This window comes from Tenrec ecaudatus, unplaced genomic scaffold (assembly GCF_050624435.1).
Source record: "Tenrec ecaudatus isolate mTenEca1 unplaced genomic scaffold, mTenEca1.hap1 Scaffold_549, whole genome shotgun sequence".
NCBI classification, from domain to species: domain Eukaryota; kingdom Metazoa; phylum Chordata; class Mammalia; order Afrosoricida; family Tenrecidae; genus Tenrec; species Tenrec ecaudatus.
Genome location: NW_027459460.1, coordinates 569,535 through 592,523, shown reverse-complemented (window position 1 = coordinate 592,523; position 22,989 = coordinate 569,535). Strand labels below are relative to the sequence as shown.

The 22,989-nt window shown below is 38.6% G+C and overlaps 1 protein-coding gene across 5 annotated transcripts in view; it reads right to left on the bottom strand.

Annotated features, from left to right (window-relative positions):
* Positions 1-22,989, bottom strand: part of LOC142436721 (thyrotropin-releasing hormone-degrading ectoenzyme-like) — a 353,287-nt gene that overhangs the window by 155,616 nt on the left and 174,682 nt on the right. For all 5 annotated transcript variants that reach the window (XM_075540204.1, XM_075540202.1, XM_075540205.1 and 2 more), the window contains one exon: positions 2,863-2,928. In XM_075540204.1, the coding sequence (XP_075396319.1) occupies positions 2,863-2,928 (66 nt within the window). The remainder of the gene's footprint in view (positions 1-2,862; positions 2,929-22,989) is intronic.

Genomic DNA, 22,989 nt, shown 5'->3' with positions numbered 1-22,989 from the left:
CATATTTTTGCCCATCTATTCACATTTCTCCACATCAAGTTATGAACACTAGTTTCACATGAAAGTCAAGTTGTCTAACTAGCAAATCAAATTAAATAAAATCTGGATTCAGAGATGATGAAACATGGAAAGGCTCTTAGAGATTATCTAGTTCAACTTTTGAATTGTAAACTTTGGAACCAGAGGATAAGGGAGATTTAGTGTTTTGCAGAAATCCCACCAATATTTTTTAAATAAATAAGACTATCATTTTTGCTCTGTATTCATTTCACTGTGTCATGCTTTCTGAAATATGTTTGCTATTATTTTGGGAAATGCAATCTTAAGAACAATATAGAGAGTGCACATTTGGAAAAATATAAGCAACCTACTTTAAATATATGTATGTTGTTTATAAGTGGTATATTAACTCAACAACAAAAGGATTCAATGTTTCTTCTCTCAAAATTTTACTGTCAAATATTACACGAAACTTCCAGAAAAGAAAAATTTAGGTATATAGAAAATTAACAGAAAATATCATTGTAATGTTTTTCATGTGTGGACCATGAAGACAAAGCTGCAAATACAAAAAATAAAACAACAGAGAATAAATAGAAGAGATAGACAGATAGACCGGCAGGCAGACAGATGGCAGAACAAGCTTGAGCATGCTCGAGTGAGACCAGAAGAGTAGGGAGGTGGAACGAAAAAAAAAAAAGGAAAAAACATACAATTTTAAATTTTATATTGCCTATAACTGTTAACATAATCTAGTGTCTATTTGCAAATGAAAAAATTCTATTTGTCAACAGAAAATAGTCATAGTTATTATGAAAAGAATTCATCGTTTGTCCAGCCGAGGTAAACCCTGACAGCCAGGCTTAGCTGTCTCAACAACATGCAAACCAATACTCCCCTGAGCCCCTTTGGAAAGGAAGCATATTAATATCAACTCTGACCCGTCAGCATCATGACATGAAGTGTCTGTTCAGGAGGTCATCTTCAAAATGTATCCCATACATCTTCATGCTCAGGAGATGATAATTTATCACCCCGACATAGAGATCTACTGTACACTAATCCAAACTGCTGGTGATACACTAAATCAGTTTGAGTGATGAGTATAAATAAAGCTGAAAGTGAAGTACTGAAGGATACAGATCTATCTGACCAATGAGATGTCACAATGCAAATAAAATGCAATGTGGACAAACATAGAGCCCCTTACTTGAAAATTAAAGCCAAATCAAGTTTCAGAGGATAAGTAACACATTAAAACAAGTTTTATATCCAAGTTTAATGTAATGAGAATCAGATGAATAGTTTTTTCAGATATACTTGATCTGAAGTCTATTAAATATACTTCAATATAAAAGGATATATTTAAAATGTACACATTTTGCATACTAAGGAAAATATGACAAAATAAAGCAAAAAAGGTTGCAAAATAATAATCCTTTCCAAATAAAATAACTATGATTATTCAATCTGCTGAGCAAATCTATACAGACAGATGAGAAAAAGAACAAAAACTGTACTCAGAAAATGATTTCACATCAACTAGCTACCAAGAAATCAAATTCAATTTGTATTGCTCTTATACAAGTTTAGATTTTTTCAAGAACTGTCATGCTACAACATCAATGGGGAAAACAAAGAAATGGCGGTAGAGAAGGACATTCCTCTGATATTCTTGGAGGGCGCTCCTCGAGAGGAGGGAGAAATCCAACTATGTGATCAGAACAGACCCTTTCTCCCCAACAAAATAGGTTCCATGGATTCAGCTATTCTGAAGGTTTCCCTAATGGAAGGAGCTGAGTAAAGTAACTTCCAACCACTGCTGGAACAAATCTGTGAAAATATTTTCTAAGGGAAATTATTCTTCAGGAAATTTATAGTTTTGCTTTGTTGTGCTACATATAACTAGCCTTGTCAAAACATAGTTAACTCTTGCTTTGTATTTTACCTTTAAAAATTGTGGGGGGTAAACATAGAATTATACTACTAAAATATGACCTGATCTCAGATGTAGTTTATTAAAATTTTAAAATGAAAGCTTACAAAGAACAGATAAGATTGATAGCTCTCTCTGTCTTAGCATAATTGTATTTCAGGTGAACATCAATTTACTTTAAAGGACACTTCTAAGTAGCAGAATGCATCATAAATAATTCATCAATCACAGCTGCTAGGAACATGATTTGCTCTAGCAGATTTCAATGGAGTAAAAGTTTTATTTTTCTGTATTTGTATTTACTTTAAAAGCCATTAAGAAGCCTCTTTTTCTAAGAAATTTACTCCTAAATCTCATACTTCCTACTGCAAATACATTTTGATAAAATTGTTTATTTTCCTTTAATTTGTACAGCACTGTATTTTCTAAATAAAAAGAAAAATTTAAATGATCATCAGATAAATAACAATCTCTATCTATATATATATATATATATATATCAACAGCGGAGCAACAGAAACACAAAATACACGTAGCTGAAAATACTATTAAGATTTTTCTTCACAATATAATTTTCCTAAGGTTATTATCACTTCTTACCTTACATAAACTTATCAGTGGAGAAAAAAGAGAGAAGTAGGCATTCTAAATATTTTATATCAATTATTTGGGCTCTTACAATTTTAATTTAAAATGAAAATTAAACATATTCTCAATCACACAATACTTCAAGCTTATTCTGGTGCTATTGAGAAGATGGTATTTATAAGTTTCATTTCTCATATTGAAAGATGATGCTAACCTTATACATCTTAAACTTTTCCATACCATTTAGTAATCTTATATCAGTAATTTCTTAAACTGTAAAACATCTGCATAGCATAAAATAAGAAAAATTTTAAGAGAAAACAAAGCAATTTACTTACTTGCAAACCCCTTTGAAACACTGAATGGCCCATAAAATTAGCCAGCATTCGAATTAAAGCAGCACCCTGTAGAAAACATATTTAAAAAATAAAAGAATTTGAACCTAGTGATATGATTCCAAAATTTTCTGACACCAATAAAACACAGTGTATTCTTGTAATTTATTTTAAAATATGCCTTAAACAAAAGCAAGAACACGTATACCACTTGGAAGAACTTTATTTGTTTTGTAGATCTGAAAGTTTTATGGATGCAATACTGATCGTTGCAGAATAGAAAATTCTTGGAAAGAATATCTCAGAACAATAATAAGCTATAATTTGGGTGAAATAAAAATCATACTGAGCCATCTACAAAGTAAATAAAAATTAGTTCCACTATAAGTTTATAAACTAATAAGGAAGATATGACATTAATAAGCATAATAAAGTATAAATGTAGAGTGACATAGCTACTGAATGCACCCCTGGCTCCATGCGGAATAGAATTGTTGTGGGACTGGAGACTTTGGAATACTGGCTAACAGTTCAAACTCTGCACCAGACTGCTGGCCTCAAACAGTGTGTCTGCCAATTACTGTCCAGGTATCCCTGGGACAACGATCACAGTGCTCCTCTCATCTCACATTCCTTGAGTGCATATTTCATATGGCTGCTCCCAAGATTAAATTAATTAACAAATGCAAATTGTTTGAACAGAATCTTAAAAATACTAAGCACCATGTGTTAGGAACCCCGATAACTCCATGGTTAAGAGTTCAGCTAGTGATCAAAAGGTCAGTAGTTCAAACCTACTGGCTGCTCCATAGAGCACAGCCCTGCGCTCTGCTCACATCAGTATTGCCCATGGCTGTCAATTCAAACCAATTCAGAGCAACTCTGCAGGCTGGGGCAGAGCTGCCGCACAGGGTTTCCAATGTTAAGAATTTCACGGAAGTAGATTGATGCCTCTTTGCTGCATTAAGCAGCTGGTGAGTTCACACTGCTGATTTTTCAGTTAACATTCAAGCAGCCTAAGAAACCCAATGGGACAAGTCTGCGTTGTTCTCAGAGTCGCTATGAGTAAGAATCCACTGCATGACACGTATAAACAACGTATATGGGTGTTAGTTATTAATATTATATCACCTCACTACATAAGTTTTGTGCTAGATCTTTGAGAAGCAATGTTTACTCAAATACAGATAAAACAATGTAAGTATAACTAATGTGGTTAATATGAATACTTAGCAAGTCAGGGAAAATACTACGGGCGTCTGCCTACTCACATTAAGTATCATTACTATAACAGAACAAAATCTGGACAAAAAGGTAGGCACGTAGTCAACGTGATGTTCCAAGTAATGATGGATGGCTAAAGCCAGATGAACAGAAACCAACAACAGAAACAAAAGTAGAAAGGGAAAATAGTAAATTAGCTACAGCATTCAAATTGCTTTGAGCTAACAATCTTTGTAAATCAAAGAAATACTTGTCCACCAATGTCCATTGCAGTGTTATCCACAATAACCAAAAGATAGAAACAAGGAAAACGGATATGTCCATCAACAGAGAAATAGACAAATACCATGTGATACAGACATTCATTGAGTTGTAACTCATAAAGAAAAAGTCCTGATGTGTGCTATGATATGTATGAAACATGAAAAGACTTGCTATATGGATTACATGAATAAAAAGAATATGTATAAACAAGTTATATAAAATATCAAGGAGAAGGGTTAATTAGGGTGTGAGGTAGTATCGATGAAGAACACAGCTTTCCCCCAGATCCTGGATGCTTCCTCCCCCCAACTACCATGATCCGAATTCTACCTTGCAGGGCTGGATAGGGCAGAGGATGTACACTGGTGCATATGAGGGTTGGAGGTACAGGGAATCCAGGGTGGATGATACCTTCAGGACCAAGGGTGTGAGGGGCGATGCTGGGAGAGTGGAGGGTGAGTGAGTTGGAAAGGGGGAACTGATTATAAGGATCCACATGTGACCTCTTCCTTGGGAGAGGGACAGCAGAGAAGGGGGGAAGGGAGACTCCTGATAGGGCAAGATATGACAAAATAACGATGTGTAAATTACCAAGGGCATATGAGGGAGGGGGGAATGGCGAGGGAGGGGGGGGAAAAAAAGAGGACCTGATGCAAGGGGCTTAAGTGGAGAGCAAATGCCTTGAGAATGATTGGGGCAGGGAATGTATGGATGTGCTTTATACAATTGATGTATGTATATGTATGGATTCTGGTAAGAGTTGTATGAGTCCCTAATAAAATTTAAAAGAAGAAAAGAGAAAAAATGATCAGGGCAAAGACTGTACAGATGTGCTTTATACAATTGATGTATGTATATGTATGAACGAACTGTGAAAAGAATTGTATGAGCCCCAATAAATTGTTAAAATTAAAAAAAAAAAAAAAGAACAAGGTCTTTTAAAAAAAATATCAAGAATAAGCAAATATTTGGAAACCAACTTTCATTGTGTTGAAGGGGAATGCAAATGGGTATTTCTTGAGGGATACAGAGATTTTGCTAAGGGGAATGAAAACAATTGGACATAGATAATGATCATTTTATACAATAATTAAATGTAATTAATGTCATTTGATAACACAGGGAAAATGAAATGTTTTATTATACATGTTATTGCATATATTTCATCAAAACAGAATTCTTTAAAATTAAAATATCCCAATTTTATTGTGTCACATATTTTATTGTTTATATTACCCATTTATTATTTTACGTATTTGTCTGTTTTCTGTTGTCTCGTCACAGAACATGTGCTCCACGGTAGCAGAAATGTATCTATCTTGTTGCTCGCACTATCCCTCGGGCATAGAAACTTGGCCAGCAAATTTTCAGTTAAGTATTTGTTTCATGAATGAGTTCATGTGAATAAGGACAACCTGTCATTTAAAATTATGATCTTGCTTCATTAAGGCTAGACAGGATTCATTATCTTCCCAACACTAGGCAGACTAGAAAGATGTTTGTGATGTGGTAATGATGAAGATAACTATGATGATAATGCTGACAGAACACATACAGTGTTAAATAGTTATCAAAAAGTTTTATACATTTTAATTTATAAGGACCCAATAAATAAGATATATATTTTCATTTTAATTTTATTGTATTGAGGGCTCATACAGCTCTTATCATAACCTATACAAATGTCCATTGTGTCAAACACATCTGTACATATCTTGTCATCATCTTTTTCAAAACATTTTCTTTCTACTTGAGCCTGTGGCATCAGTTCCTCATTTTTTTCCTCCTCCATCCCCCACTTTTGCTCCCCTATGCCCCTTTGATAGTTTGTAAATTATTGTCTCTCTTTTTTTCATGTCTAAATTTCTGCTGTCTCATTTCACCCACTTTTCTGCTATCCATCCCCCTGGGATTGGGGACCAGATGTCTGTCATTGTGATGGTATTTCCCTTACTCACCCCCCAACTTTACCCTCCTAGTATCGCTTTCACCCCTTATTGGTCCTGAGGGGGTTATCTGTTCTGGATTCAATGTGTATACTGTACCAGTATGCAAATTCTGGTCTACCCAGATTTTTAAGATAGAATTGGGTCATGATAGTGGGGGAGGAGGAAGAAGTAAAGAACCAGAGGAAGGTTGTGGGTTTAATCGGTGCTATATTGTACCCTGACTGGATCTTCTCTTCCTTGTGACCATTCTGACACGTGTTGTCCAATTTACTATTGAAGGATTTTGAGTCTCCACTCTGCCCTCCCCCTCATTCCCATTGATATGCTTTAATTTGTTTGTTTTATTTGAGGTCTTTGATGCCTGATACCTAATCCCATCAACACATCGCAATCACGCAGGCTGATGTGCTTCTTCCATGTGGGCTTTGTTGTTTCTCAGCCAGATGGCCACTTGTTTTTCTTCAAGCCTTTAAGACCCCTGACACTGTGGGGTCCTGGTTTACAACTGCCGGCACTAGCACCATGACAGGCCGTATAAAACCAAAGTCTGGGGCAGGCTTAAGCTCTAATTTCAGATTCCTGGACACTGAGGTAATTCTATCAGAGACGGCATCACCGGTCCCAGACGGACCAGTAGGGAGCAGCGACCACCACCCCCAATTGACCAGTCAAGAAAATACGTGCAGAACTACTCACCAACCACCACTGGACAACGCTGATGCCAGAAGTTTTCTCCAATAAGTTTAAAGAACAGCAACACTGGACTGCCCCCGGTCCCTAGCCCCATAAAAGCCCAGGGAACAAAGAACTCGGGGCTGATTCCCTTTTGGACGCTGGGTCCCGCTGCGCTGGGCAGTGTAGGGAAGAAAGCCCTAGCTCGAGATAGAAAAATAAAACTCCGTTTGCCGCATTTGCATCTCAACTGGCTGTAATTCTTCCGTGCGCCCAAGGTGAGCTCGCGTTCCTTTCCCCAATCCAATAACATTATATCTGTTGATAGTCAAGCACCATCAGCTTTCTTCACCACATTTGCTTATGCACCCATTTTGTCTTCAGCAATCATGTCAGAGCAGGTGAACATCACAGAGTGCCGTGTTAGTAAAACATTGTTCTTGGGGTGAGGGAGTACTTGAGTGGAGGCCCAATGTTCATCTGCTACTGTAATACTTTATAAATAAATATACGTGTAGAGCTCTAGTACCCTGTCATTGCATATAAATGTAATTATATATATACATGCCTGTATAGCTATCCAAGTTTTCAAAGCTAGTAAGTGATAGAGCTAGGGACCCAGGAAGTCTGATCTAGTCTAAATATCTACATAGGAAAACACTAAAGACCCGGCTATTGACAGCTAACATTACCTATGTGGAGTCATCTAGTAAATAGCAAAAAAATTATTCACCATAACTTTCACACAAAAAAGCAGAGACTAGATAAGTGGATATTAATTCATGCGTTACTTGTAAAGCTTTCTGCTATCAGAAAGCACAAGATCATTGTTTACAATAATTTCATAAAACAACAAATTATTTCAGTTATTTTGAAATGAAATATATATATATATATATATATATATATATATACATATATATATATATATATATATATATAATGCTGCTCAGGTCACAGGTAATATATAAGAAAATTAGTTTACATATCTTTTATCCCCCCCTGGCCTTTCCTTCCCTCTGTTAAAGAGTCATTTCGTACTGAATAGGCCTTCGGCTCACACAGAGGTAACAAAGAATGTACAAATGGTTAACAGGGCTAGAATTGAAGACAACATTCTTACTGTAGATTTTGGAAACAGCAAATAAATTCATAGAAAACCTCCTAGTTTCCTCAAAATGTATCTTATACTGAACATTTTTCTACCCCAGCAACGAATGGTTACATTCAGCGATTTAACACACATCATTTGAGAAAGATTGTGAAGCAGGGAGGTACAGAGCCATGCGAGTCCTGATATTACGTTACTTTACCGTATGTTTTACACTTTGATAAGAAATGGGAGGCATATTATATTATTTTAGTAGATAAAATGATAAATTGATAAAATACATGAAAAGAACCACCCACATACAGGGCTTCAAATTAAGGTACACCTGCGATATCACTGTAGGCTTGTCTACCTCTTTTAGAGACCATTCATTCAAGCATTAGGTTTAAAATTAAGTAATCACTTTGTCAATACTGCTAGCTGTCAGTTTCTTGTACTGTGGTAGATTGCAGGTTGCTGTACTGCTAGAAGATGGGTCAAATACCAGTAGGATCACCTGAGGTGAGAAGTTTTCAACAGTTTCCAGACTAGGAATAGGCTATAAAAAAGAAATCAGCTCTCAACTTCTAAGGGATTCGCTGTGGAATACCTTATAAATAGTAGCAGAGCATTGTGTGATACACTGAAAACCTTATGATTAGTAGGGGGATATTCACAGATATAGCACAAGATGATGAGCCACTCAAGTTAGAAGTCACTCAAAATATGCCTTGAAGAGCTGCCTTCTCAAAAGTACAGCTGAGCATAATAATGGAGATGGAGTGCAGCCTGCAAGACTAGTAGCTGCTGAAGCGTGACTCACAATGAGGAGCAGAAGCTGCAAATATGTATTAATAACCCTAATATGAGATGTGTGATGTTGTTTGAATCTAGGAAAATTGTGAGTTCTCAGAAATCAAATGGAAAGCAAAAGGATGGATATCCTAGCCATTAGTCACCAGAAATGGTTTAGCATTGACCATTCTGAATCAATCCTACAATTTACCACGTTAAGATGTCAAATTCAAAGGCAATGACATGTATATTGTAAAAAGAGGATTTTTACATCATGACCAAGTGGGATTCATACCTGGGATGATGGGATGGTTCAATATTTGAAAAATAATGCATGTAAAGCACCATGTTAACAAGAAAAAGGATAAGAAGCATGTGATTAAATCAGCTGATTCAGAAAAAGCATTTGATAATATAATATCCAACACCCATTCCTAATAAAAACTTTCAAGAAGACAGAAGGGAAAAGTCTCAATATAGTAAAAGCCATATACAAAATCCTATAGCCAATACTACACTCAATAGAGAAAAGCTGAAAATATTTCCTCTGAATATGGGAACCTGACAAGGATGTCCTTTATCGCCACTTTTATTCAACACTGTGCTAGACATCCTAGCCTATTAATACCCTAAGACAACAGCGAGAAATAAGGGAGTGCACGTGGCTAAACTAGAAGTGAAACTGTCGCTATTTATAGATAATGTGATTTTATATATTGAGAATCACAAGAGTCCACAATAGGATATTGAAAACAACAGAGCAGTTTAGTGGTATAGCAGGATACAAGATTAACAAGCAGAAATCAATGGGATTCCTATATTCCAGTGGGGGCAACACCAAGAAAGATTTCAGGGCAACAATATCATTCACAGTAGTCGCACAGAAGCTGGTTACCCAGCAATAAATCTAATAAAAAAATAAAAGATCTGTATGAAGAAAACTACAGATTACTCCAAAGGACTAAAGGGGATCTACAAAAATGGAAGGATACCCATATTCATGGATTGGAAGACTCAATATTGTGAAAATATCAGTATTACCTAAAGCAATCTACAGATTCAGTGCAATCCCGATCCAAATCCCAGCATCATTCTTCAAAGAAATGGAAAAAAATTATTACCAACTTCATTTGGAGAGGAAAACAGCCCAGGATAAGCTAAGAAGTCCAAAAAAAAAAAAGAAATTAGGTGGTCTTGAATTCCCTGACCTCAAAACCAGTACCAGCTGTCAAAGCAGTCTGGTACTGGTATAATGACAGAAACACCCACCAAAGATCAGGACAGAAAACACAGAAGTAAAAACATTTGCATACAGGCAACTGATTTTTGACAATGGTCCAAAAGGCTTTAATTGGGAAGCTGATACCCTCTTGAATAAACAGTGCTGAAACATTGGCTATGCACCTGCAGAGAATGAAACAAGGCCCATATCTCACCACATGCACAAGGATAAGCTCAAGGTTGATAAAAGACCTGAATGTAAATCCAAAAGCTATCAGGGTCATTCAGGAGACAATTGGGGGCAATTGTAAAGTGCCCTAGGGCAGGGAATATATGGGCTATCAGAGATAACAAACCAATCACAATCCATGGAAGACAAAATAGATGAGTGGGACCTATTAACAATTAAACACTTATGTACATCAAAAGACTTCCTTAAGAGAAGGGGGAAGGGAGACTCCAGATAGGGCAAGATATGACAAAATAACAATCTATAAATTATCAAGGGCTCATGAGGGAGGGGAGAGCGGGGAGGGAGGGGGAAAAAAGGACCTGATGCAAAGGGCTTAAGTGGAGAGCAAATGCTTTGAGAATGATTGGGGCAGGGAATGTATGGATGTGCTTTATACAATTGATGTATGTATATGTATGGATTGTGATAAGAGTTCTATGAGCCCCTAATAAAGTGTAAAAAAAAAACTTCCTTAAAAGAGTAAAGAGAGAGCCCACATACTGGGAAAAGATATTTAGTAATGACGCAACAAACAAATGACTAATTACTAAAATCTACAGTATGTAAAAATCTACAACAATAAAAAAACAACAACTAATGATCCCCTGAGAAGGTGAGCAAGAACCAAGGATGACATTCAAAAGGCTAATAAACACCTGAGGAATGCTCTCGGGTCACTAGCCATCAGATCCCCCAATAAAGTAAGTAAAAACAAACAAACAAATAAAACAAAGCCAAAACAATCATAAGATACCACCTAACACCCAAAACTACTGACCAATTAAAAAAAAAAAAAAGAACAAAAAGACTGAGAACAACAAATGCTGGAGAGGGTGTGGTGAGATTGGAACTCTGATCCACTGCTGGTGGGCTTGTAGATAAGTACAGCCACTGTCAAGGTGATATGATGACACCTAACACAGATGATTAACAGACAACACATAGCAATAGCAAATACATTCTAGTAATATGTCATTGTGGTAAGGTGTAGACAATGTAACTCATCATAAAAGTGTCTGAATTGTTTCTTTGAAGTAACTTACCATATTCATACCTGCTATTACTTCTGCATCATAATTATGTGATATGATAAACCATAATGAATAAAAACCAATTGTGAAAAAACCAAACAAGTGAAAAATGATATGATCCAGCAATACCATTACTGGGCATATACCCAACGCAAACAAGAAGCAGATTACAACAGACGTTTGGGCCCCCGTTTCCATGGCAGCATAGTTCACTATAGCAAGAATCTGGAAACAGCTAAATTCCTACCAGTAGATGATTGGATAAAGAAACACGGGTATATACAAACAATGGAACCATACACATCCCAAAAAAACAGCTGTGAATCCATGACACACCTTCAGATGTGGAAGGAGCTGGAAGTCAGTCTGCTGAGTGAAATTAGTTTGCACGCATGGACGAGCCCTTTATGAGACCGCGGCTGGAGGAAAAAGCATCAAAGTTCACACTTGTGGGACTCTCATCTATTGGCTGAGGGCCATACAGTCTGGTAGAGAGGCTGACCGGTGCCAACGAACCATACACCCTCTGTTCTAGATTTCCTAAGGTCACCAGGCTTGAGGGTGCCTCACCTCAGCTGGGATCAACGGGTCAAGAGGGTAGAGGTGTCTAATAAGAGGCTGACATGTTCATCTTTGATGAGGTCCCCCTCCCCCCCAGGGCCGGGTAGACAGCCCTATCAGAGAGAGCAGACATACACATGGGAAAACAACGTAAGGGAACAAACAACGCAAGGGAAAGGGAGCAAACATAACCCGGGAACACAAGCCATACCTGTCGGTAGGGAAAGCGAGAGGCCTGACTTCCCGGTGTGGGAAAGAATGAGTGGAAATGCTTTGGGGGGCAGTCGGCAGGGTGAGGGGGGGGAGGGGGGAAGTGCCTTTGCCAGTATGCACTGGATGGACCACATTGACCAGGGTTCTGAATGCATCTCGGGACCCTGGCCAAGGCCTGAGGTGCACGGGACACTGAATCCTGGATCTTTCAAGTAGATAAAACCATGATAAATGAAGAAAAGATGGAAGTGGTCAAGGATTTCATCTTCCTTAGATCAATGTTCATGGAACTGCTGTCAAGAAGTGAAGAGACATACTGCACAGGACAAACTTGCGGCAGAAACCTCTTCAAATGGGGATGAGTAAGAACATCACTTTGAAAATCAAGGGCACCTGACTCCAGTCCTGGTATTTCCAGTGGCCTCATAGGCAGGGGAAGTTCGGCGCTGAGTAAGGAAAGCCAAAGCACGGGGGCACTTGAGAGAGGCTGTGGAAGGTAGCCCGCAGTACCAGAAAAAGGAGGAGGGATCGCTTAGAAGAAGTGCATTGAAAATGTTCCAAAGAAGTGAGGTTGGCAAGACATTTCTAATGGACTTTGATCTTGCTATCAAGAGCTAAGTCCTGGAAGAGGTCACCGTATGCATGGTAGAAAGGCAAAACCAAACAGACGGAAAGACCCTTGCCAACCAGGATGCAGACTGCCTGCAACCATGGGCTCCAACCTCCGGATGGTAGCTGGGCGACGTCCAGGCTGGGGGTAAGTACAATAGACTCTATTCCATGGCGCCTAACACGGACAATAACAGTAATAACCGCCTACCTGATGCTTTACAAATAGCACCCAAAACAGAAACTGCTGCCATCAACATGCTTCACCGGGGAAAAGGTTAAAATCTATCTACAGTAGAACCCGGTACTCGACTGCATCAGTGAGCGACATAATTGGATTTTGATGTGAAATGTAGAGAGCATTTTGCATCAGAGCTCAAACAAAACATCAGAACCTGACCCGACGCACGTGATTTTTGTAAAGGAAGCAGTTCGTGGTTCGGTCACGTGCGTTAGCTGGCATTGTCAGTCTAGGCCTTGTTTAAACCTTTTGCGGCTGCGTTCCAAGCGTTTTTGCTATTCTTTTCTTAGTTTTCGTGGCTTTCTGTACTGTTTTTAGATAATAAAAAAAACATGGGTTCAAAAAAAAGAGTATTTTGAAAAGAATTATCATGATAAGGAACTGGTTAACCTTGTTATTGATATTGTTGATGATAATTTAGTAAACCCTTTTAGAAAACAGATAAGGAAATGCCAACCACAGACCATATTAAACAGAATATGTTTTTCTTTTTTTAAGAAAGCCAGCCAGGTCCTAGTAAAAACAAAGGCAAAGAAGGGAAAACACCTCAAAAGCAGCTCCCAGTTGATTTGCCCAAACAGTGACTCTCTCTCCACATCCGTGTCCAGAGATCCAGATCCTCATCAATCTCAAGGTGTGGGTCAGACTGTAGTTGTTAGAAACTTTTAAATGTTGTGTTTCTTGTTTAAATTATATAATTTAACTCTGAACGCATTCACTTTGAAATTTCTGTGTAATGTTTGATAAAAAAAGGTAAGGTTAAGGTAAACACTTGGTGGTCAAGAACAGATTAATCCATGCTCAGTTGTCTCTTGTGGGAAAAACTGAATCAGAGCTCAACTGCATCGCATCTTGATGCTCCTCCTATAACTGATTAGCGTCGAGGTCCGGGGTTCTACTGTACAGAGATAGGTACGACTGGGAAGAAAGGAGTTATTTTCCTTTTTTTAATCCAAGGCCTTGGGTTTCACCAAAATAATATCAACACCCTTCAAATCATTGAAGGTTGTCAGTTGCCAGGAACTATCCTGTTTGTCTTTTTAACTTTGTTACAAATGCTTGATGGTTCATCTGCTTGAATTAGTCTGTATAAACTAACTCCAATAAATGTAAATATGTGCCTCTATAAATATTTTGCCCATTAAAAGTCACTGATAAAAAGATAGTTTTGAAAGTAAAATATCCACTAATATCCTATAGTTGAATATGTAATATCTACTGTTATATATGGAACCCTGGTGGCATAGAGGTTTTGTGTTTGGCTGTTAACTGCATAGTTAACAGTTCAAAACCACTAATTACTGCTCAGGGTCAAAATGAGGCTTTCTGCTCCAATAAAGTGTTACAGCTTCAGAAGCCACATGAGCAGTTCCACCCTGTCCTACACAGTTGCTGTGAGTCTGAACCAACTCAATGGGAGTGAGCCTATATAGAGATTTGATTGTATACGTAGAATAGATTATCTTCTAAGTGAGATAAATTCAAGGCTTGATTTGCAATCATTGGCTTTCAGAGTACAAGGTTGGCAGTTCAAACCCAGCAGCCATTCCCCAGGAGACAGATGAGGTTACCTGCTCCTGTAAAAATTCATAGCCTGGGAAACTCAATAGAGGGTGCCCCTGTTGCAATTAACTTAATAACATGGATTTATTTTTTCTGGGCAGAATATCAAATGATACAGGAAGCATAAAAAGAAGATAGAAGGTACACAGACTCAACCTAAGAGAAATAATGGTTTGGTTTCAATCATTTAGAGGTAGAGTATGACCAAGAACTGATTGTACTGAAGGCAGAAGCACTGAAGACACGGGTGAAACCCAGGCTCCTGGGAGCTGAAAAGACACCGATCAAAATATGTTTGCAAATCACCTAACTCTGGAAGTCCTTACTGCATATACTCGTGTAGAAGCCGAGCTTCTCAGCACATTTTTAATGCCGTTTTTGTGGTAAAATTAGGTACCTTGCTGGATATTCAGGTCAGCTTATACTTGAGTATATACGGTTCCAGTCTGTGCCAAGAATCTGGTAGTGAGCTAACTAGCCAAAGTACAGGAAGAAATATGTATCTGCCATAAGAGTAAACAATTCTAAAGAATGTAAAATTGAATGTAGAATGTAGAAATTAACAAAAAATATAATTAATATCACTTTCAAGAAAATGGTTGCCAAAGATCATTTGAAAATAGAGGTTTACATTGACAGGGGGCTACCAGAAATTCAAGCCAGCTTCAGAAGATGATGGGGAACCAGGCCTATTGTTGCTGATATTATATGGATCTTGGGCTGGAAACAGAAGACCAGAAAGATGTTTACATGTAGCAAAGATGGCTAGGTGGATCATAGAAAACTACAGATGACATTGTGAAGAAGGAGCCTGAAAACATTTATTGGTGCTCATACAGAACCAGTACAAGGACCAAAAGGCAGCACTCATAAAGAACAAGGGAGTATGGGTTGATTTCAACAGGAGCGGCATATGTTGGGTGCGCAACCTTTTACTGGATTTATTCAATCTGTATGTTGCGCAAATAATCTGAGAAGATGGACTAGATGGAAGAAAATTTCAGCATCAGGATTAGAGAAAGGCAGATTAACCACCCACGGTATGCACACAGTCTAGCTTCAGGAAGTGATGGGGACTTGAGTCACTTGCTAATGAATATTAACCACTGCGACCTTCAGTAGTACAGACTGCAACTGAATGCAAAAGAAACAAGAACCCTTACAGTAGTACCAATAAACCACATCACAATAAACGAAAAGACGATCAGTGTTATCAATGATCTTATTTTCCTGGGATACCAAATCAAAGCTCATAGAAAGGGAAGCCAAGAAATTAAATAATAAACCAAATGAGGCAAATCTGATTCAAAGTTTGCATTAAAATGAGAAAGAGCCAAGATGTCAGTTAGAGGACTAAGACAAACCTCCCTTAAGCCACGGTGTTTCAGTCGGCTCATGTGCCTGTGGAAGGTGGACAATGAATAGAGAAAGCAGAAGAACAATGGCTGGATTGGGGTTATGATGATGAAAAATGTTGACGGTATCATGAAATTCCAGAAGAAAAGACTCTCTTAGATCAAGTACAGCCAGATGCTCTTTAGAATTGAGAGCGGCAAGCGAAATCTGCTACACTTTGGACCTGTTGTCAGGAGACAGAAGTGTCTGGAAAAGGACACGATGCTGGTAAAGGGGAGGGACAGTTGTAAAGGATGGATTGACCTGTGGCTGCAAGAGGGAGCTCAAACAGAACAGCGGGGAGGCTGGCGCAGGGCTCCTGAGTCTTTCATTCTGTTGTTCCGGAGTTGCTGTGACTAGGAAGGGACTCAATAGAAGCTAACAACAACCAGTGACTTGAACAAATATAAATAAGCCTTCAAGAAGGCATCTATATCCATGCAAAATTCTCGGCCTGTGGCGCTCTGGATTGTGAACAGTTACCCCCAGCCACACATATTGCCCTGGACTCGGTCTATTCACCGCAACACAAGCTTAAATACAATGGTAGCCTGGTCCTCCGAGGAAGGCATCCCCTCTATAAGTCGTCTCCTACCAGTTGCGATTTTGACAAGAGAACTGTAAGAACTGCCTACATCCTCAGCCTGCCCGGGACAGACTGCTGTAGCCGATCACGAGAAGCAAGAAAGTATTTCTATTCCTTGTGATGCAGATTGTTTCCCGTACAACGAGAATTTTAAAGCCATGCCACACTCAGCTCCCAGGATATCCACTGAAGATGTGTCTGGGAAAAGTTTCTTTTACCACCAAAATTCTTCAAAATTTTATTCACAAATCAATAAATGATGAGCCGGACAAGTCAGAAATTTTATGAGTCTTCTGATATATTTTTCCTCCCACAAGTTTGACCATTTTTTCCCTTTCTTTTGTGCCCTCCTCCTTATTTCTGCACACTTGTGTAAGCTCATGAAATGTAAGCATTTATGATTCAATCTTGGGACCAGGTTAGAATTCCCTTTAGGACCTATCATTTCTGCTCCTTGAATTTCCTTGACAAGCTTCCCTCCTATACATTTCCAATCTAATCGGCCCACCCCAAGGCTGTAAACTGTCAGCTTTGCGGCACATCTCACCAGGCCATCTGGGGAGCGGGACTTAAAATATCCAGCAGTCAACTCAAACTTCCCTTCAGAGCAGAATCCCCGTCTTCAGATGATTTAAGTGTTTCCCTCCAGGTAATGACGACTTGGTCTCTTGACAGGCTATAAAAACGATCAATTTCCCATCATCTAATGATGAAGAAAATCCTTTCTAATCATAAGGAATGTGCTCCTTTTCTGTCTGGGTTGTTGGAGCCCTGTTCTAACAGGAAATAGAGACTAGAAATATCAATATTTTAAAAGTTACATACTATCACCACTCCGTTAATTGTGGCTTAATTAACTTCTAGACCACATGTCTACATTGCGCACTTGGGCATTTTAACGTCTCCAGAGTAGCATGCACTCTTCTATATTTAATGTAACCTTTTCTTTCCAACGCAAAAATGTAAACATCCCTATTTCATAGAGTTTTATACCCCGATAGGCTCGCCAACTGTCTCAGGAGGCCAGCACGTGATCAGCACCCGCTATGAGGAGCTACTGGGAGCATTTATTAACCACCACAGTCTTTGTCACGATTCCATAAAGCGTGTGTTCACCAAGGAAGTAGTGTTTACACACTGTACTTTATATTCAGAAGCCAAGTTCCTGCCCCAACATTAGAAAGTGAACCTTTAGGAAGCCTAAGAAGCTCAGGGGGATAATGTACTTGTTTCTGTAAGATTCTTGAAAGCTTCCAATTAATTCGTGCACATTCACCACTGTGTTAGCTAAACACAGGTTCAGGGAAATAATGGGGGGCGGGAAATGACTTTTATGGGTTCTTTTTTTTCCAGGTTTCAAAAAGAATAATATACAACACTTTGCTTACGAAATATTGATCATGTAGTAATTTTTATACCTTGAGTATTCCTTTTCAGATGTCTTCATAAAATTAATTTTATTCCACATTATACAAAATTGCATGCATGTCAGTCTTGCAGGCATTCAATAATTCCAGGGAAGGCGCTGTGTCCTCGTGCCCCCATTGCCCCCATCCCCAGCGCCTACTCAGTAAGGCTGCGCTCCCTTAGGGTATTAATTAGGGGAGAGAGAAAGAACCAGTACCTATGGACATCGCCACTACTCTGAGCTCTTGCAAACTGGATACTCAGCTGGGCTACAGAGTTTATTTCTTCACTGGTATACTTCGGTGTTAAGAAAGAGCTTCTCATTTATTCTTTTAGTGATGCTTATTAAGCAAGGTAGTATGCCTATTATCCTGTAGAATATAAATGAAGATGTCACAAGTCTCTGTCCTCATGGTTCTCAGGAGCCTATGTCAAAAAAAGAGAAGCTGCAAAACAGTATGAGATAATGAGATGCAGTCAGTTAAGACAGCCCTTCTAGCCACAATTTCTTATGTGGTGTATTAGAATTCTAGACTCTATTCCTGTGACTGTAACCCTGCTTTAGAAGGACTTCTATGCTAATCTAATGGACAGGATTGAGCTAGAGTTAAGTCCGAAATTTAGTAGAGGGTATGAACCAAATCAAGCCCTTCGTTTCCTGGGGTTACACTCTGCTAAAAGACACAAAAACAAAAGCCCACCCTATCCATCACGGCTGTTCCTCTGGACATAAGAGCCATCTCTGTACAGAGAGAATCCCAGGACCAATGGATGAGAGCATCAGAGATCTCTGCCTGAGCAGGTGGGGCCTGAACCAGAGGCACCGGAGGGCGTGGCATGGAAATATGGACTAGACAGAAAGACCCAGTCCATGATCTGAGGCCAAGGCAAGGGATCACGAGTCTGAACAGAGGAGCGGCATCAGGACTATGAAGCTGTGAGGCAGAGCTGTGCTTCTGGGCCATGGAAGCAGAAGCCAAAGACCAGGGAGAGACTTGGTTGTTTGTTGAGAGCTGTTGCTCTGGATGATGACTGTATCCTTACAGATATCCTGATTTGTGCTAACCTATTAACTTCCCATTAGCCTATTGACACCGTGGATACAATGGGCTAAAGCATAGGAGAGCTCAGGGTGGGCAGTGTTTGGCTCTGTTCTATACAGGAGTGCTATGGGTCAGAACTGACTCAACAGCCCCTGACAACAAAAACTACCCTAATCCCAACCAACAACAACAACACACCTCATTGCCATCCAGTCAATTCTGACTCATAGTGTGATCTTCTGGACAAGGCAGAACTTCTGAAACTCTAATGCTTTAAAGGAGGACAAAGCCTTATCTTACTCCCAAGGAGTGGCTGGTGATTCCAAACTTCTGACCCAGAAGTGAGTAGCCCAGTGCAAAAACACGATTCTAGTAATCTGGGATGGCTCCTGGACTTCCCTAATGAATTCCCATAGTTCTGTCTGGAGTTCTGTGTAATCATTTCAATAAATCCTCACACCTCGCCTAGAAGTGGAGTACCCTGAGAGGTACAGTAGTGTCAGAATAAGGTAAAGGATGGGGAGGGAAGGAGGTAGTAGCATGTCTGAACCAGGCCTCATGGCAAAGGGAAGCCAGGGAGGCCAGACACAGTAACCTCCCCACCGTTTTACATAGAGGAATGAAAAAATAAAATATTCACAATGGGGAAAGATTGTTATTTCTGGTTAATGAAGGATTAAAAGGTTTTAAGTAGTAGTAATTGTATTGGACGTTTAAGGATGGGGGGAATTCTATGAACACAAATAAAGTATAAATAAACACACAATGGCATGAAGATGGCAGAAGTGGCCTTTGTAGTATCATACATATGTGGAAGAATAAAGCACACGCACTCAGCATGATTAGTGTGATGAGGCTACTCCAGAAAGTAAACTAACCCAAGCAAAATGGCTTCAATGAAAATAAAAAGAAGAGGTACGTTTAAGGGGAAAAAAAAACCAAGATATTTTTGAATTTTAAAATCTGAGTGATTGGAAGGTGACATTAGGAAATATAAAGAATGGAAAAAGCAGTGCTATTCAGGTGCCTACAGCGCAGTTTGAAACACATGCGGCTTGAAGAACGGGTAAGGAACTTTCGAAACAGAAGAAAATGTGAACATGAGAATGAGATTGACTGAAGATACAAATTGGGTTTTGAAGTGGCTAAGACTAGCAACAAAAAAAGTGCTGGAGTCCAAATACAGACAAAGAAACGAGAGTCTTATAGCCAATCCACAGCTTCTGCATTACTAGCACTTGAGGACCAATGATAGCCTCTCAAGAGATGAATGAACTATACTCATGACTCAAGGGAATCAATAAAGAAATGGAATGAAGTGCAAAGAATGGCATATTGTGTTAAAAACAGAAGTGGCATCATAAAAGATATCATATAAGAATAAATATTTGGAATTTCAATGATCACAGCGGATCACTTTTGTGAGAGATCCTTGTATAAGCTCATGAATATGAAAAACAAATTGAAACTAAAATGAGAAAAGTGAAGGAAGGAAAAAGAGCCAGAAATACATTCAAGTAAATTATATTTCTTTCTTTTAAAATTATGGGAGAAAATCTTGTGAAAAGAACTGATTGTGATAAAGACTGAAAATGCGGCATGGCAAAAGCCAAGTGTTGGAACCAGTCTCCAGAAAAGCCAAGTAAGAACAAGATCAAGGTTAGTCTTAGAAAAGATAGCACAAAGGCATAATAAAAAGGAAGTAAAATATATGGGGGACTTTGATATGTAAATTCATAACTTATGATAATATACTACACAGGCTAAACTGTTTGCTCAATCAAGATAGACTCTTCATTTGCCCAGGTCACCACCATGGAATCACTGTCATAAACAGTCCCAGATGCAAAAGATTCGCAATAAATTACCAGTTGGCTAACTGATTGAAAGTCTCTCACTTCTTAACAATGTAGACTATGTGGACACAGGTTTAAGAAAATTAAAGAGTAACAATAAGTTTGAACTAACTCCAGTGAGAAGTTAATAGAGATTCAAAAGAAGTACAAAAGTCATATAAGTTAAAAAGTCATAAATCCTAGTTGACATTATTAATAATATATTCAGTATTTATTAAGCACTTATTATATCACCAGTGCGATATTATGATATAATATTATAAGTACTATAAACTTTATTTTCTGGATCAGAACATTAAAGTTTAGAAAGTTGTATTACTTACCCAAATTGATGCACAGTAAGTAATGGAGCTAGGATTAGAAGGCCTCAGTTATATGCATCTCCAAAATTGGTAATCTTGAGCACTTCAGAGCAATTTATCCTCACAAATCAAAATAGCTACAGGATTCTCTCCAGAAACACTGTTTGGAATCAGTAAGGTTTTGATAGAGGATTGTGAAGGGGAATCTAATTCAATGGGATCAGAATTGATGTAATTGAACAAGATGCCTAAGATCTGTAATGGAAGGGAATCTATTAATAAAATAGATGAAAAAATAAAATAGATGAAAAGAAAAGTATTGGGCTAACAAAAGTGAAAATTTTGACTGATCAGATGCTATATGTGCATGTAGAGCTGATGAAATCATTCCTCTTTGATGTCCCACTGCCATCCCTATCATATTTAAGCCAGCTAAACTTTCCACTAGGTCCCACCAGTCAATGGCTGAGCACAATCGGGGAACTAAACACATTTCTAACTCACTGCCATTGAGTCAATTCTGACTCATCGAACAGTAGCCCTGTAGGACAGAGGAGAACTGCTCGTCTTTCTCCCTAGAGCAGCTGGTGGTTTCAAACTACTGACTTGGCAACGATCAGCCCCACATGCAACCACTGTACAACCAGGGCTCCATAATGCAACTAACGCAAGTTAATTCCAGGGGTTCGTTCGAGTGACTCGTCCAACCCTCGCTTAAGGGCTCCTCAGTGGCTTCTTCGAATGTGTTTGCAATTGGAGCACAATCTGAAAGCCTTATGAACTGATACTCCTTCCAACCATCTCCTTGCCCAGGCGACCAACCTACCATATAATGTGAACACAAAGTTCTCCCTGCCTTTCCCTGCTTCTTTACAATCATAGATCTACTTCTTGGTAGATCTGAAGTAACCTAGAAAAGCAATTTTAAATGCTGAGTTTAAGCAAGTGTAGACTGTTGGATGGCAGGTAACTGTAGTAAGTTAGTAATGAATATGTTCTAGAACAGGGAAACCACATGCAAAGCCCAGCTTTATTCTTCTACTCTTCTCAGCCAGTCTGTTAATGGGTAAACATTGCATCCTACAAAGGTGTTTGCCTATGGCCTGAACCTCCTTTTAATGAGGTTGGGGAAAACATGAATCATTAGTTCAGTTAGCCTGTGGGACAGACTGAGGCAAAGGTGTCAGGTAATTTCTTCATATTTTCAGAAGTATAGTCTAATAAACACAGTACTTCCTTAAACGCTCCTCCAGACCAGCTTTCTTCCACTTGGGTGAGTCCTTCAATTAGACACAGAGACTTATGAGTTGAGATTTCTTATCATTTAAGTTGCTGAACAATCAGGCTATTGACTCTAAAAGCAAAGTAGATTTTAAAATGCAAATTTCTGAAAGATGTCATGGCACTAAACCTAGATACGTGTGAAGATAAGTTGAAGTTCAAGTGTAGTTTTTCTATTTAAGAATGACTTTTGTTCTGGAATAAAGCATATCTTAAATAATTCTCCCTTTTAGACATGTTTTCTTTTTAAAGAATAGAATAGATTTATTTGGTTTTATATTTCTCTAAGGTTAAAAAAAGGAATAATAGAAAGAAATACCTAATCCTGAATATATCCCACTCACAAATTTGTTACCATAAAGGAAGGATGAGAGACAAAGTAGATGAAGAAGAAAAAATGGAAAGGAATTAATTTGGCATAAGAAAACAGAATGCATGCCCCAGGGTCCCAGTCTTTAGCCTTGGGGTGATCTCTGGATTATAAATTCCAGAAGTCATGCCTCGATCTCCACACAGCTTTTATTCCAAGTGTCTCAGTGAAAATCCCACAAGAAGCTCTCCTCCTTCATGGATCTATCTTAACATTATTATGTGA